Genomic DNA, 14,400 nt, shown 5'->3' on the forward strand with positions numbered 1-14,400 from the left:
TGCATGTCATGATGCTTTTCAGGAATTGTTCGATTTGATACAGGGTTTTTTGAGTGAGAGCGTAGATTGTACTTTAACTCATTTCCTTATTTATGCATACCAGGCTTCCGTTCTGGCCTTTCATGAAGTTAATGGCCACGTGCTTTTTGGTGCTACCTCATTTTAATCGTGCTTCTTATGTTTATGAGTGCCTGCTTCGCCCGTGCTTGTCTGTGGATCCGCGAGGTGCTATCAAATACTTCATTAAACCCAAGGAGGAAAAATCTAATAGTGTCGAAGTCTTTCTAGCTGTGGCAGAGAGGTATGTTGAAGAGAATGGAACTGAAGTTTTGGAGAAACTCCTTGATCGAAAGGTAAGCTGCTCAGTAAGTCCTGCCAGTGATAGATAAGAAGTTTTCTAATGGGGTCACACTATACCAGTTATATAAATGGGACCTTTTCGTGGCAAAGGCATTGAGTCATGGAAATTCATATCCAATGCCAGACCTGGTCATATAAGCTTGTATCTTCTGAACGCCGATCTATACATAAGTGCACTCTTTGGTCGTGTTCACATTAAGAGTTTGGGAAGGGATATGCAGAGGGAAACAAGATGATTTAGGAAAAAGATGAACTGAAAAAGCTAAATTTACAAATTGCTTTCCCTGTCATTTTCTTTCCCACAAAAAATCTCGTCACCCATCCATGATCCAAAGTTAGTGCATTGGAATTTGTAATCAGAGTCGTTAGATTGAGTTGGCTTATTGGTTTTTATGTTAATAATTGTGAGGGTCTTCACAATTTTGATACACAGAATATGTGCGACATTGTATCTGCTTCTGAGTTACCATTTCCCTTTGTTTCAGTCCAAGCATACAAAGGCTGACATTGGCAAGGAAGAGATCAAGGCAATGGCTAATACAGAGGAGAAGGAAACAGCTGCAGCAATCAGGGTAACTGCTGTAGGACTGTATCTATTTCTGCATTTAATTTCAATTGGTATCTACTGTTGGTCTGCTTAGTTTCCAGGGAAAGACACTGGCCTCCAGGAAAAGTTAAGTGCGTTCTAAAAATCGAGACTGAGAAAAACTGTTGGTAGTTTCGCCTTTTAAAGTCTTGTCTTGCTATATTTCATGTGGAATTGAGTTGCATCCTGGTTAAATAGAATAAACTTAAGGAGCTGGCATTGAGAATGTTTTGTTTGCCCCTGTTCAAAATTTTTTACATCATGATTGAGGTTTGGTTAGAAAATTTGTACGAACCTAAGAAGCACGGACATGTCTACCAGCCTCACGTATCCTTGTCCAACACGTGTCGGTCACGGACTCGATAAGACACTCTCCGGACTTGTATTGGACATGCCCAAATACTTGTCTTATGATTTTATTATATTTCTTTTAGTTAGACACATTGTGAACACTCTAGGATATGTTGGCAACAGTCTTGGAACATTAAAATGTCTCTGACGTTTGTATGGAATCAGAATATACCTCTTTAATACAAATACACTTTACATTTGACATGTCCCCAACGTGTCTGTGTCCTAATTTTCGGAGAAATGATTTGTCCGTTTGTCCGTGTCTGGCGTATCTTTGTCGTGTCGTGTCCATATCCCGTATCCTTGTCCGTGTTTCTTAGGTATGAACAACCATAGTTGATTGGCAAGATCAAAGAAAAAAACAAAAAAACCATAGTTGATTGGCATGCATTTTCATTAATTCAATTTGTGAGTATAATGTATGAACCATCTGTTTTCTTAGTCCAAATACGAAGGACATAATGTTGGCAAGGTGGATGCTGGAGCAGTGGAACAACCAGAGAAAAGACTAATAGCTGCAACAACATTGGTAAGGTTTCCTTTCGTTCTTCCTATTGTATTAATGCATTCTTTTCAAGAAGAAACCCTGATGAGCAAAGGTTTTTTTTTACTCCAGTCCAAAGTGGAAGAGCCTAGTGTTGGTAAGGAGAATGCCAATACGGGGCAATTGAAGGATGAAAATCCAGCAGTTGCGACAGAGCAGGTAGCAGCACTGGTCGAATATTCATTTGTACTTTGGTTTTTTAGGTGCTGCTTTCCTTGTGCAACTCCCGTTCTCGTATTTATCTCTTTCCCATCTCTAATCTCTACAGTTGCTTTCTGCTGGTTTCTTTTACATGAACTTTTGCGATCTTTCTAGGCTGTGTGTGGATCATGAATGTGTGAAGGGATTTACCAACAAAAGGGGAATAGGGAAATCAAAGAAATAAATCTAGCTTTTTCAATATCTTCTTTTCCTTCCCCCACCTCCCCAAGGCTGTATTATGATCAGAGGGATTTGTAGAGAGATATGTTATGAAAGGAAATGTGAGACCAATACACCTTATATGTAAGAGCCGAATTCCTTTGCTTGGTTTTTTTCTCCCACCAGAAATTCCTCAGAGATGCCTGATGTTCAAAACAAAGCCACGAGAGTTGCTATCTTGCAAGATTAGAAACCTTAGAATCAAATCTAAACTCACCTCGTTGTCAGGTGAAGTGTGTAGAGCCAAATCTTGCTCAAAATGAGAAGAAAACAGTTGCCGCTGGGGAAATTAAAGAGAAGACAGTTGCAGCAGCTAGTGGAGAGAACAAAGCCGTCGAGATAACTGATTCAGAGAAAGTTCAGAGAGAGTGGGCTTGTTCTTTATGAAAGGTGACAATCCCATGTGAGAAGAACTTGGATTCTCATCTTCAAGGGAGAAAACACAAGGCCAAGTTTAAAAAGCTGAAAGCAAGTAACAAGAACAAAAACAAGAACAAGGTTTCCTCCTCTTCAGCAGCCAGTTTGGAGCCAAAAATTAGAACCAAGAAACAAGAACAAAATGTGCAATCAAAGGTGATACTGGATGATTGGAAGAGGCTCTACTCAAATACCAAGACCAACTTCCGTGAAGTTGCAATCAAAGGTTTCTGGGACATGTACGATCCGGAGGGATACTCTCTTTGGTTCTGTGACTACAAGTACAATGACGAGAATACTGTTTCATTCGTGACCCTAAACAAGGTCAGTGGATTTCTTCAACGGATGGATCTGGCTCGAAAGTTTGCCTTCGGGAAGATGCTGATTATTGGGTCGGAGCCCCCATTCAAGGTGAAGGGGCTTTGGCTTTTCCACGGTCAGCAAATACCGCAATTCATAATCGATGAGTGCTATGACATGGAGCTCTATGATTGGAAGAAGGTTGACATAAGCGATGAAGACCAGAAGGAGAGGGTGAATCAGATGATAGAGGATCAGGAGCCCTTTGAAGGAGAGGTACTTTTGGATGCCAAGTGCTTTAAGTGATGATAGCCTCAGTTAAATCAGCTTAGTTTTGGTCATGTACATTGTCTTTGTTGGGAGTTGATGATTTGTGCTCGTCTATTCAAATGTTTAGTAGTTTAGGTAACGTTAGTATTTTGAGGATTTAAGGACGTAACATTATGGTTTTGTATAGCTTTGGAACTTACTATGGTTTTCTTGATCAAGCCAAAAAAAAGAAAAGAACCAAAAGTGCAAGTGAATTGGACTAATGAGCAATGCATAGTGAAAGAGGTAGATAACACTGGTACCAGTGTTGGGACGAATCAAACTAAATTTTGGTGCAGTGTCTGTGATGTTAAGTTGCAGAGTGAGAGTACTTTGGCTTCTCATCTCGGAGGGAAGAAGCATGTATCCACTCAACAACACATAATCAATACTTTGGGTGGAGGGTATTACTAGGATTATGGAAGCATTTTAGTGTGAAATTCAAAGCTGCAATTTTGTATGGTGTTTTGTGGTTGGAATTGGATGGTAATGGAACTGATGGGTGAACAAGTTAAAAGATTAACATGGCTGTCTCCTATTTACATCCTCAATACTACTACGGAGTGATTTTGATGATTTCAGTTGGTCTGGGTAGAGAGCTTGTGCAACACAGCAACAGGAATGGTCTCTTTTGAGCCTTGTAAATATAGTACTAGTCTGTCCATTGGACGGGATACGTAACAAGTGATCAAATTATATGATTTGGCAAGTCTCACCACGTACAGGTCATTACAAATTTTTTTGCTTATGATCTCTAGGAGTAGGTTGGTGTCTGTTTGAGTGCAATGATAAATGGGTATCTTTCTGAGGATAATTGATCATTCATTTTGCTTTGGACCAAATGGGATCAAATATGGTAAATTTTATTCTGTCAGGGAATTCGGAGAAAAAGAGAGAACTTTTGATACTCCCTCCGTCCCTCAATAAGTGTCCGGTGCAAAAACCTAGGCTCTACAAAAGATGCATGTTTTTCGTTAAAAAATCTATTTTTTTTCCATAATCTAATAGGACTCATTGTTATCTGTTCATTTGTGAAAAAAAATTAATTTTTTTAACGAAACAAATTCATCTTTTTAAAAGCCGAGGTTTATGCGCCGAACACTTATTTAAGGACAGAGAGGTTTATGCGCCGAATACTTATTTAAGGACAGAGGGAGTAGTTTTTTTTGCAAACTATCGCATGTGCACCCATAAGTGCTCACAAAAAGTAAAACAAGACATAAAGATAAATAAAGGTAATAACACACACCATGTTGGAATGGTATAATTTCATCCAAAGGGCTCCCACCATTTTAAACATCGTGCTGCTGGGCTCAGTTTCTGGGCCTACTCCGGTCTCGCTCCGATGATCGGAATCGTTCACTTTGTAGAGCTCGTCGAGTAGAACAATCATGCAAAAAATCAGCTTAATTGGATATCGTTAAGTGCCTGATCGGAACCTTTTTAAATTTTCACTTTAGGGAAGTAGGCATTGTCAGAGATACTCCAGAGCATCTAGGTAAATCCTTTCATTGTTGAGTTACTGTCTTGGCCTGAGTGTAAAAGTGAACCAAACCCTTGCCTGCAAATTGGATGAAACCGAAGTTTAGATATAATGGTATCGAAGCCAGTATTGTCTAAATGGACTAGAAGTCCATGTTTTCTCGGATTGAAGGCAAGTCATTCTTACATGAGCTAAAATAGTTACCATTTAATGGCAACCACAACAAATGAACTTGTCTTCAGTAAAACCATTTCTAGGAAAACAAAAAAGAACCAACAATGACCAGTTGTTCGAAGAACCTAAATTCCTGTCAAGAAGCAAAGCCAAGGATCGCACTCCTAATGACTTATCAAACTACACTCCATTTTTTTTTTACCAGAAAGCAAAGTCGATTTATATATGCAAAACACACGGTACAATAAGAGGGGACACTATCGGTCCCATAATACAAAAACTAACAAAACAAAATGCAATAAAGCAAAAAAAACAACATGGAACCACGACGCCGGAGTTGGACCCGTCGAATATACTTGTGAAGAGGGGTTGGAGAGGCTGAAGTTGAGAGGTGAGGCCAGGTATGAAGCAAACCCTCTTAATGACCCGTTGTACCAACTCGAACTCGTCCCGCTGCAGACCAGAGGCAGAAGCCGCTGTAGACACCGTTTTCGTCGCCGGTACACAAATTTCAAGAAAACCAGATCTAGAATCCCAGACCTAGCTCATGAGTTCAAAAATGGATGGAAGAGTGGAAAATCTCAACTCCTTAAGGAGAGAGTCTCAACCACTTTATAATCATGGGCCCAACAAGAAGAGAGAAGGATAGGAGAGAGGCCGGAGAGGGGGATTGAAAGGAGAGGAGGAACGAAAAGGGTGGGGGAGGGCCGAAGAAGGGGGGAGGCGGAGAAGAGTGGAATTTTGTTCACCCTTCTTAAAAGAGGGTGAACATTACCTTCTATCTTATTGGTTGAAATGACGTAGATTCCACCACAAAGTGATGTCATGTTTACCAAAAAATGTATTGCATGGTAAGCATAACATCACTTTATGGTGGAATCCACACTATTTCAACCAATAGGAAGGAGGGTAATGTTTACCTTCTTAAGTAGAGGGTGAACAAAACTCAACTCGACGGGGAATGGGTGGCCGGAGGGGGTGGGGAGGAACCCACTCCAGACTCTCTCTCTCTCTACACTTTTTTTCTACGCGATCGTATTTTATTTTGTTATTTGCTGCTTTGTTTGGTTTGTATTTTGAAATTTGTTTTGAAAAATAGTAGGAGTAATAAGTGAAGAGAAATAAAAAGAGAAATATTGAAAGTAGGAAAAATTTAGGAGGAATTTTTTGAAAAATTCTTTTTGAAAATGGAAGAAAACAAGGCAGGAACATTTTTTGAAAAGTACCGAATTCATTATTAAGGTTCGATCGCTGTTTTGTATTCGCGTGCTTTTTACTAGACCTGGATAACAGGTCGTGTCGGGTCGTGTTCGTGTCGTGTCAGTCGGGTTCGTGTCACAAATCACCCAACCCTAACCCAACCCATTTAGAATTTGTGTTTCTCGAGTCGTGTCATTTTCGTGTTTTGTGTTAGAAATGCTCAACCCTAACCCGTTAACTTCATGTCCGGTTCGTGTCGTGTTATCGTGTCTGTTGCCTAACTCTATATAGAATTGCAGATATACCATATATTATGTATATATGTTCGTGAAAATGGATGACACAGATTCGTAACCGTGTTGATCGTGTCAATTTCGTGTCTCGCGTGTTTAACCTGAACCCGACCCATTTAGAATTCATGTTCTCTAGTCGTGTCATTTTCGTGTTTCGTGTCAGAAATGTTCAACCCTAATCCGTTAATTTCGTGTTTGATTCGTGTCGTGTTATCGTGTCTGTTGCCCAGCTCTACTTTTTACACGAACTCACGAAGGATGTCATACATGAGAGTATGATACAACTGCGCTTGCATAAGCAGGCGTGGGACCCAAACCATACCAAATCAGAAAGTCCTGAATTAATGAAATTCGCCCGATGGAAAATTGAGAGCACGAGCAATACATATTGAAGGATCGTGAGACAAAAAAAGAAAAAGAAAAAGAAAAAAAAGAAGAAAAAGAGACTACACCGGGGCAATGATAGAAAGTGCTTTAATACCTGGAGGCTTGTTTCACAATAAAAACCAGGAAAATCCCAGAAAAAAAAAAGGGCCAGAAAGAAAGAGATCGAATTCCCAGATGGGTTTAGTGGGTTTTCTCAAGTTTGCATTCAAATGCTTCGACTTGCTTGCTCGGTACTCCAATCCAATTCACTTGTTTTCTACCTTCAAAGAATACCCTGTTTAGAAAGCGAAGAGGAAACACTTTACTAGTTTCCCTTTCCTTGTGAATTATGCATCTTTTTATCTACTTGTTTTGTTTCAAGCTCTTTTTTCTTTCTTTCTTTTTTTTGAAGTTTCAAGCTCTGATGTATTATTGTATTTTACTTGCAGGCCTCTCTTTGGTCTGGGCTGCCCTCTGTATGTATATTTAAATTCACTAATATATGGTTTATAAGTGTATAATGTTCAGTGTACAAAATTCAGTCCGGTAAACTTACTATATTGTGCTGATTTAGAAATTTTTTTTTTTGGGACAGGTATGCCTCTATTCAGGCAATCGAGAATAATTCCAACTTGAAGATGCGAAATTTGGCGGCATATTGGATTCTTTTCTCTCTGGTTTCTCTCTTTGAGCTTGCTTTTGTGAAACTTACTGAATGGTAACTAAGTCTACTGTACACTCGTCGTTCCATTTTCTATGAGCTCACAAAGGGATAAAAATCTAGGCTTCAGGTCGAACAATGAAAATGAGGTCCATGTTATTGAGTCGATGGACAGCTTGGGTCACCGAAGATAAAGAATTTTCTTAAAGAGGTTCTAGGTCTGGGATAATTAGGCCTAATGGTTGAGCTACTTCTTGCTAGGAATGCACTATAAGTTTGGTGTTCTTTGTCAAAATGGTACAAGATGGTATGCGTTACACCTAGAACTACGATATATCACCAAATTTTAGCAGCAGATACAAATGATCAAAAACTTTGGGTTGGACTCGCCATTCAAACTCGCTTTGCATGGGGAGGGTGTTGAAAGATCTTACATACACACAAGGTTACACTCTCACTAAACCGATGATGCACATAAGGGTTGTAACCTGCCACCGTGCTCCACAACTGACGGTCAGGGAGACCAACTCTGTTGACAATGATTATATGACAACCCTTTTCTTTTGAGTTTTGAGTACTCTATGGCAATTGTCCTATCTGATTCTCGTATAGGTAGCATCTGGTCTATACTTAATCTGGTGTTTAGCTCTAATAAAGCTCTGACTCCCCAAAATTCGAAGTGACTAACGGTGCGGTTTTTAGCTCTGATACAAAGTTCTGATTCTGTAAAATTCGAAGTGACGACAGTTTCAAGTGGAAAGGCAAATGTTGGTCTTGTAAATAGAAAAGCAATTACGTACCCAAACATGTATTACATGCATGTGTTCCATGATATGGATCTCCTTGATTTGTTCCCTATATAACTACTTCCAAATGTAAACAATCGCAAGCATCCTATGACATGAAACGGTGCGAATGTTGGGTGGCATTCATTGTTTCTGCATTATTTGCGAACACAATAGTGCATAGCATTTTCACCTGTCCTACCGAAACTCAGCCTCCTCTTCTGGGTGGATTTAGCACCAAGAAGATGAGGAATTGATACTACAGCAGGTGGACAACCACACCTACTTGTCGTAGTGCTTTTTAAGAATTGTTCGATCTGATACAGGGTTTTCATTAAGAGCATAGATTGTGCTTCACTCATTTCCTTATTTGTGCATACCAGGCTTCCATTCTGGCCTTACCTGAAGGTAATAGCCATGTGCTTGTTGGTTCTACCTGATTTTAATGGTGCATCTTATGTTTATGAGTGCTTGCTTCGCCCGTGCTTATCTGTGGATCCGCGAACTGCTATGAAATACTTAATTAAACCGAAGGAGGAAAAATCTCTAAATGCCGAAAACTTTCTAGCTGTGGCAGAGAGGTATGTTCAAGAGAACGGATCTGAAGCTTTGGAAAAACTCCTTGATCGGAAGGTAAGTCAATGAGTCCTGCCAGCAATAGATAAGAAGTTGTCTAATGTGAATATACTTGACCAGTTAAATGTAAATGATAACTTTTCGTAGAAACGGCATTGAGTCACAGGAGTTCATATTCAATGTGAGACGCAGGGTCATTACGTGCAAATGTTGATATGTTTGCATCTTCTACATGTCAATCTATGCATAAATGCACTCTTTGGTTGTGTTCCCATAAAGAATTTGGGAAGGGAATTGTAGATGAAAAATGAATTAGGAAAGAGGAAGTGAAAAAACTAAAAGTTTCCATATCATTTTCTTCCTTTAAAAAATCATCGCAAATCCATTGAATTTGTAATTGGAATCATTAGAAGGAGTTGGTTTATTGGTTTTTTATGATAATAAATAAATGTGGCTGTCTTCTGAGATTTGATACACGTGGAATATGTGAGACACAGTATCTGCTCTCTCTATGTATGTCTAATGTTGATATACATCTCTATGACTACCAATACAAATGTCATTTCCCTTTGCTTCAGTCCAAGCATACAAAGCCTGACATTGGCGTGGAAGAGATCAAGTCAATGACTAATACAGAGGAAAGGGATACAGCTGCAGCAACACAGGTAACTACCTTTTGGATTTGTATCCGTTTCTGCTGTTAATTTCAACGGGTGTCTACTGTCGGTCTGCTTACAATCTCCTCCAGGAAAAGTTCAGTGCTTTCTAAAGTTCGAAAATGAAAAAACTTGTTGGCAGTTTTGCCATTTAAATTCCTTTCCAGTAATATTTCATGTGGAAATGAGTTTCGTCCTTGTGGAATAGAATAAACCGAGGAGCTGGCACTGATAAGGTTTTTTCTTCTAACATCTTACCCCAGTTGAAAATTGGTTTTTTCATGATTTGAATGTTGTTAAAGAAGTTGTACGAATAGCTTTAGTTATGTTGGCATGTGTTTCCATTAATGGAGAGTAGTTGGTAAAACACACTAACCATGTTTTTCATAGTTCAAATACGAAGAACCTGATGTTGTCAAGGTGGATGCTAGAGCAGGGGCACTACCAGAGAAAAGTCCAGTAGCTGCAACAAAATTGGTTAGGTTTCCTATCGTATTACCTATTGAATATAATGCTTTCATTTAAAGAGGAAACCTGATAAACCAACCATTTCTTTTTCCAGTCCAAAGTGAAAGAGCCTCGTGTGGCTAAGGAGAATGCCAATGTGGGGGAATTGAAGGATGAAAGTCCAGCTGCAGTTGCAACAGAACAGGTAGCATCTCCATCGAATTTTCGTTACTTCTGTATCTTCGGTGCTCTTTTCTTTCGTTCAACTTCCATTCTTGTATTTAAATTCTCTTTCCCATCTCAACGGCTGCTTTCTGCTGGTTTTTATTATATGAACTTCCGCAATCTTTCTAGGCTGTGTTTGGATCATGGTTGTTTTATGGAAATAAATCTTGCTTCTTCACTTCAACATCTTCTTTTTCTTCACTTTTTTTATTGTCCCCATAGGCCATAATTGGATAAAGGATTTGTGGAAAGATTTGCTATGGAAAAAATAACATGGGAAAAATAGACCGAATAATTGAGAAAACAAAAATCCTTTATTTGTTTTTCCCCCACCATAAATTCCTCCACAGATTCTTGATCCAAACACAGCCTTAATACCTCCATATATCAGTGATCAAAACACAGCTATGAGATTTGTTATGTTGTTCCTTAGGAAGCAAGATTAGCAACTGCAAAATCAAATCTCAACTCACCTCATTGGCAGGTTAAGTGTGTAGAGCCAAATCGTGCTCAAAATGAGAAGAAAACAGTTGCCGCTGGGGAAATCAAAGAGAAGACAGTGGCAACAGCTGGTGGAGAGAGCAAAGCCGTGGAGATAATCGATTCGGAGAAAGTTCAGAGAGAGTGGACTTGTGCTAAAAGCAAGTCAGCAAGTGAACGAAAGCAAGGGAGAAGACACAAGGCTCGAGAGCTGAAAGCAAGTCAGCAAGTGAACGAAAGCGAGGGTTCCTCCTCTTTGTTCCAGTCCAAGCATACAAAGCCTGACATCGGCGTGGAAGAGATCAAGGAAATGACTAATACAGAGGAGAAGGAAATTGCTGCAGCAACCCAGGTAACTACTGTTGGTCTGCTTAGTTCACGGAAAAGTAAATCTCCTCCAGTAAAAGTTCAGTGGTTTCTAAAGTTCGAAAATGAAAAAATCTTGCTGGCAGTTTTGCCATTTAATTCCCTGTCCTGTAATATTTCATGTGGAAATGAGTTTCGGCCTTGTGAGATAGAATAAACTGAGGAGCTGGCACTGAGAAGGCTTTTTCTTTCTGACATCTTACCCCTGTTGAAAAAATTGGTTTTTTCATGATTTGAGTGGTGTTAAAGAAGTTGTACAAGTAGCTTTAGTTATATTGGCATGTGTCTCCATTAATTTAATTTGTGGGTAAAACATACTAACCATGTTTTTCTTAGTTCAAATACGAAGAACCTAATGTTGTCAAGGTGGATGCTAGAGCAGTGGCACTGCCAGAGAAAAGTCCAGTAGCTGCAACAAAATTGGTTAGGTTTCCTATCGTATTACTATTACCTACTGAATATAATGCTTTCATTTAAAGAGGAAACCCGATAAACCAGCCATTTCTTTTTCCAGTCCAAAGTGAAAGAGCCTCATGTTGCTAAGGAGAATGCCAATGCAGGGGAATTGAAGGATGAAAGTCCAGCAGTTGCAACAGAACAGGTGGCATCTCCATCGAATTTTCGTTACTTCTGTATCTTCGGTGCTCTTTTCTTTCGTTCAACTTTCATTCTTGTATTTAAATTCTCTTTGTCATCTCCACGGCTGCTTTCGGCCATGAGATTTGCTATGTTGTTTCCATAGGAAGCAAGATTAGCAACCGCAAAATTAAATATCAACTCACCTCTTTGGCAGGTTAAGTGTGTAGAGCCAAATCTTGCTCACAATGAGAAGAAAACGGTTGCCGCTGGGGAAATAAAAAAAAAGACAGTGGCAACAGCTGGTGGAGAGAGCAAAGCCGTGGAGATAACCGATCCAGAGAAAGTTAAGAGAGTCTGGACTTGTGCTTTATGTCAGGTGACCACCATAGGTGAGAAGATGTTGGAATATCATCTTCAAGGGAGAAGACACAAGGCTCAAGAGCTGAAAGCAAGTAAGCAAGTGAACGAAAGTGAGGGTTCCTCCTCTTTGTTTCAGTCCAAGCATACAAAGCCTGACATTGGCGTGGAAGAGATCAAGGAAATGACGAATACAGAGGAGAAGGAAACAGCTGCAGCAATCCAGGTAACTACTGTTGGACTGTATCTGTTTCTGTTGTTAATTTCAATTGATATGTACTGTTGGTCTTCTTAGTTGGCGGGGAAAGACACTCTCCTCCAGGAAAAGTTAAGTGCTTTTCAAAAATCGAGTATGAAAAAAACTGTTGGTAGTTTTGCCATTTAAAGTCTTGTCTTGTTATATTTCATGTGGAAATGATTTCCGTCAGTGTTAAATAGAATAAACCAAGGAGCTAGAACTGAGTAGGCTTTTCTTTCTGATGTCTTACCCCTGTTCAAAATTTTTTTTTTTTTTTGAGTGTTGTTAAAGAAGTTGTACGAATAGCTTTAGTTATATTCGCATGTGCTTTCATTAATTTGATTTGTGGGTATACCGTGTGATCAATCTTTTTTATTAGTCCAAATACGAAGAACCTAATGTTGGGAAGGTGGATGCTAGAGCTGTGGGACTACCAGAGGAAAGTCAAGTAGCTGCAACAAAATTGGTAAGGTTTCCTATCATATTTCCTAATGAATTTACTGCTTTACTTAAAGAGGAAACCCGATAAACCAACCATTTCTTTTTCCAGTCTAAAGTGAAAGAGCCTCATGTTGCTAAGGAGAATGCCAATGCGGGGGAATTGGAGGATGAAAATCCAGCAGTTGCAACAGAACAGGTAGCATCTCCATCGAATTTTTGTCACTTAGATTTCTTCAGTGCTTTTTCATTCAACTTCCATTCTTGTATTGAATTTCTCGTTCCCATCTACACCGCTGCTTTTTGCTGGTTTTTATTATATGAACTTCCGCAATCTTTCAAGGCTGTGTTCAGATCATGGATGGTTTATGGAAATAAATCTTGCTTCTTCACTTCATTATTGTTTTATTTTCACTCGTTTTTGTCCCCATATGCCATATTTGGATCAAGGATTTGTAGAGAGATTTGTTATGGGGAAAAAAATGCGAGAAAAATAGACTTATAGTTGATAACAGAAATCCTTTACTTGTTTTTTCCCTGACTAGAAGTTCCTTCACAGATTCTTGATCCAAACACAGCCTTCATCCGTGGGCATAGTGATGATCGTAAACACAGCCATGAGATTTGTTATGTTGTTTCGAAAGGAAGCAAGATCAGCAACCATACAATCAGACCACAACACGACTCACTTCTTTTGCAGGTCAAATGTGTAGAGCCAAATCTTGCTCAAAATGACAAGAACACAGTTGCCGTTGAGGAAATCAAAGAGAAGACATTGGCAGCAGCTGGTGGAGAGAACAAAGCCGTGAAGATAACTGATTCAGAAAAAGTTCAGAGAGAGTGGACTTGTGCTTTATGTCACGTGACAGCCACAAGTGAGAAGATGTTGGACTCTCATCTTCAAGGGAGAAAACACAAGGCTCAAGAGCTGAAAGCAAGTAAGCAAGTGAACAAAAACACAGATGGTGAGATAAATCATTTGCAGGGGCGGAGGTATCTTGTGGGGCCGGAGGTGTCCGGCCCCACCCCTAAAAGGTTCATATTATTTCTTAAAGGAAAATACTAAAAACAGCCCACTGGGCTCTTGTTAAAATATATAAAAATGTATCGAAATATGTGAAAAGTGTATTAAAGTGCATTGAAAAGTGTAAAAAGTGCGTTGGAGTATGTATTTTTTTCCGTCTTTTTTTGATTTATTGGCAGTCTAATAGGCTGTCCATAGAAAGACCCATTAGAATTAGTCCCCATTGGACAAGATGCCGAGTGATCAAAATTTTATTATGATTTGGCAAGTCTCACCAAAGGTTATTATGAGTTTTCTGCTTATGATTTCTACAAGTACACGGATCAAAAATAAAAAATTTCTACGAGTAGGTTGGTTTCTATTTTAGTACAATGATAAATGAGTATATGTTACCATAGAAATTGAGATCGCCCGCAAAAAATATGTTGGAGCCAGTAAATGAAAAAAAGGGCAAAGAAACTGGAATTGGAACATTGGTGCTGGCCTAAGTCATGTCTAGTCAATGTTAGATTGTTACTTGTTTAGACAAGGGATGCGAATTTGCAACCACAACAAATGAACTTGTCTTCAGTAAAAACCATTTCTAGGAAAACAAAAAAGAACCAACGATGACCAGTTGTTTGAACTTTGAAGAAACTTAAATTCCTGTCAAGAAGCAGAGCCAAGGATCGCACTCATAATGACTTGTCAAATTACACCAAGGACAATGATAGAAAGTGCTTTAAGACCTGCCCGGCCGGCCTCAATGTGAGTCTGAAGTGTTCT

General features: G+C 39.3%; 1 protein-coding gene across 1 annotated transcript in view; it reads left to right on the top strand.

Moving 5' to 3' along the window:
• LOC131308066 (uncharacterized) overlaps positions 1 to 14,400 on the top strand; it is a 133,193-nt gene that overhangs the window by 12,900 nt on the left and 105,893 nt on the right. The window contains exons 2-11 of the mRNA XM_058334879.1: positions 7,253 to 7,279; positions 7,399 to 7,521; positions 8,633 to 8,882; positions 9,404 to 9,490; positions 9,872 to 9,958; positions 10,044 to 10,133; positions 10,587 to 10,985; positions 11,336 to 11,422; positions 11,514 to 11,600; positions 11,742 to 12,161. Of these exons, the coding sequence (XP_058190862.1) occupies positions 7,253 to 7,279; positions 7,399 to 7,521; positions 8,633 to 8,882; positions 9,404 to 9,490; positions 9,872 to 9,958; positions 10,044 to 10,133; positions 10,587 to 10,985; positions 11,336 to 11,422; positions 11,514 to 11,600; positions 11,742 to 12,161 (1,657 nt within the window). The remainder of the gene's footprint in view (positions 1 to 7,252; positions 7,280 to 7,398; positions 7,522 to 8,632; positions 8,883 to 9,403; positions 9,491 to 9,871; positions 9,959 to 10,043; positions 10,134 to 10,586; positions 10,986 to 11,335; positions 11,423 to 11,513; positions 11,601 to 11,741; positions 12,162 to 14,400) is intronic.

This window comes from Rhododendron vialii, chromosome 11a, assembly GCF_030253575.1.
Source record: "Rhododendron vialii isolate Sample 1 chromosome 11a, ASM3025357v1".
Taxonomy (NCBI): Eukaryota; Viridiplantae; Streptophyta; class Magnoliopsida; order Ericales; family Ericaceae; genus Rhododendron; species Rhododendron vialii.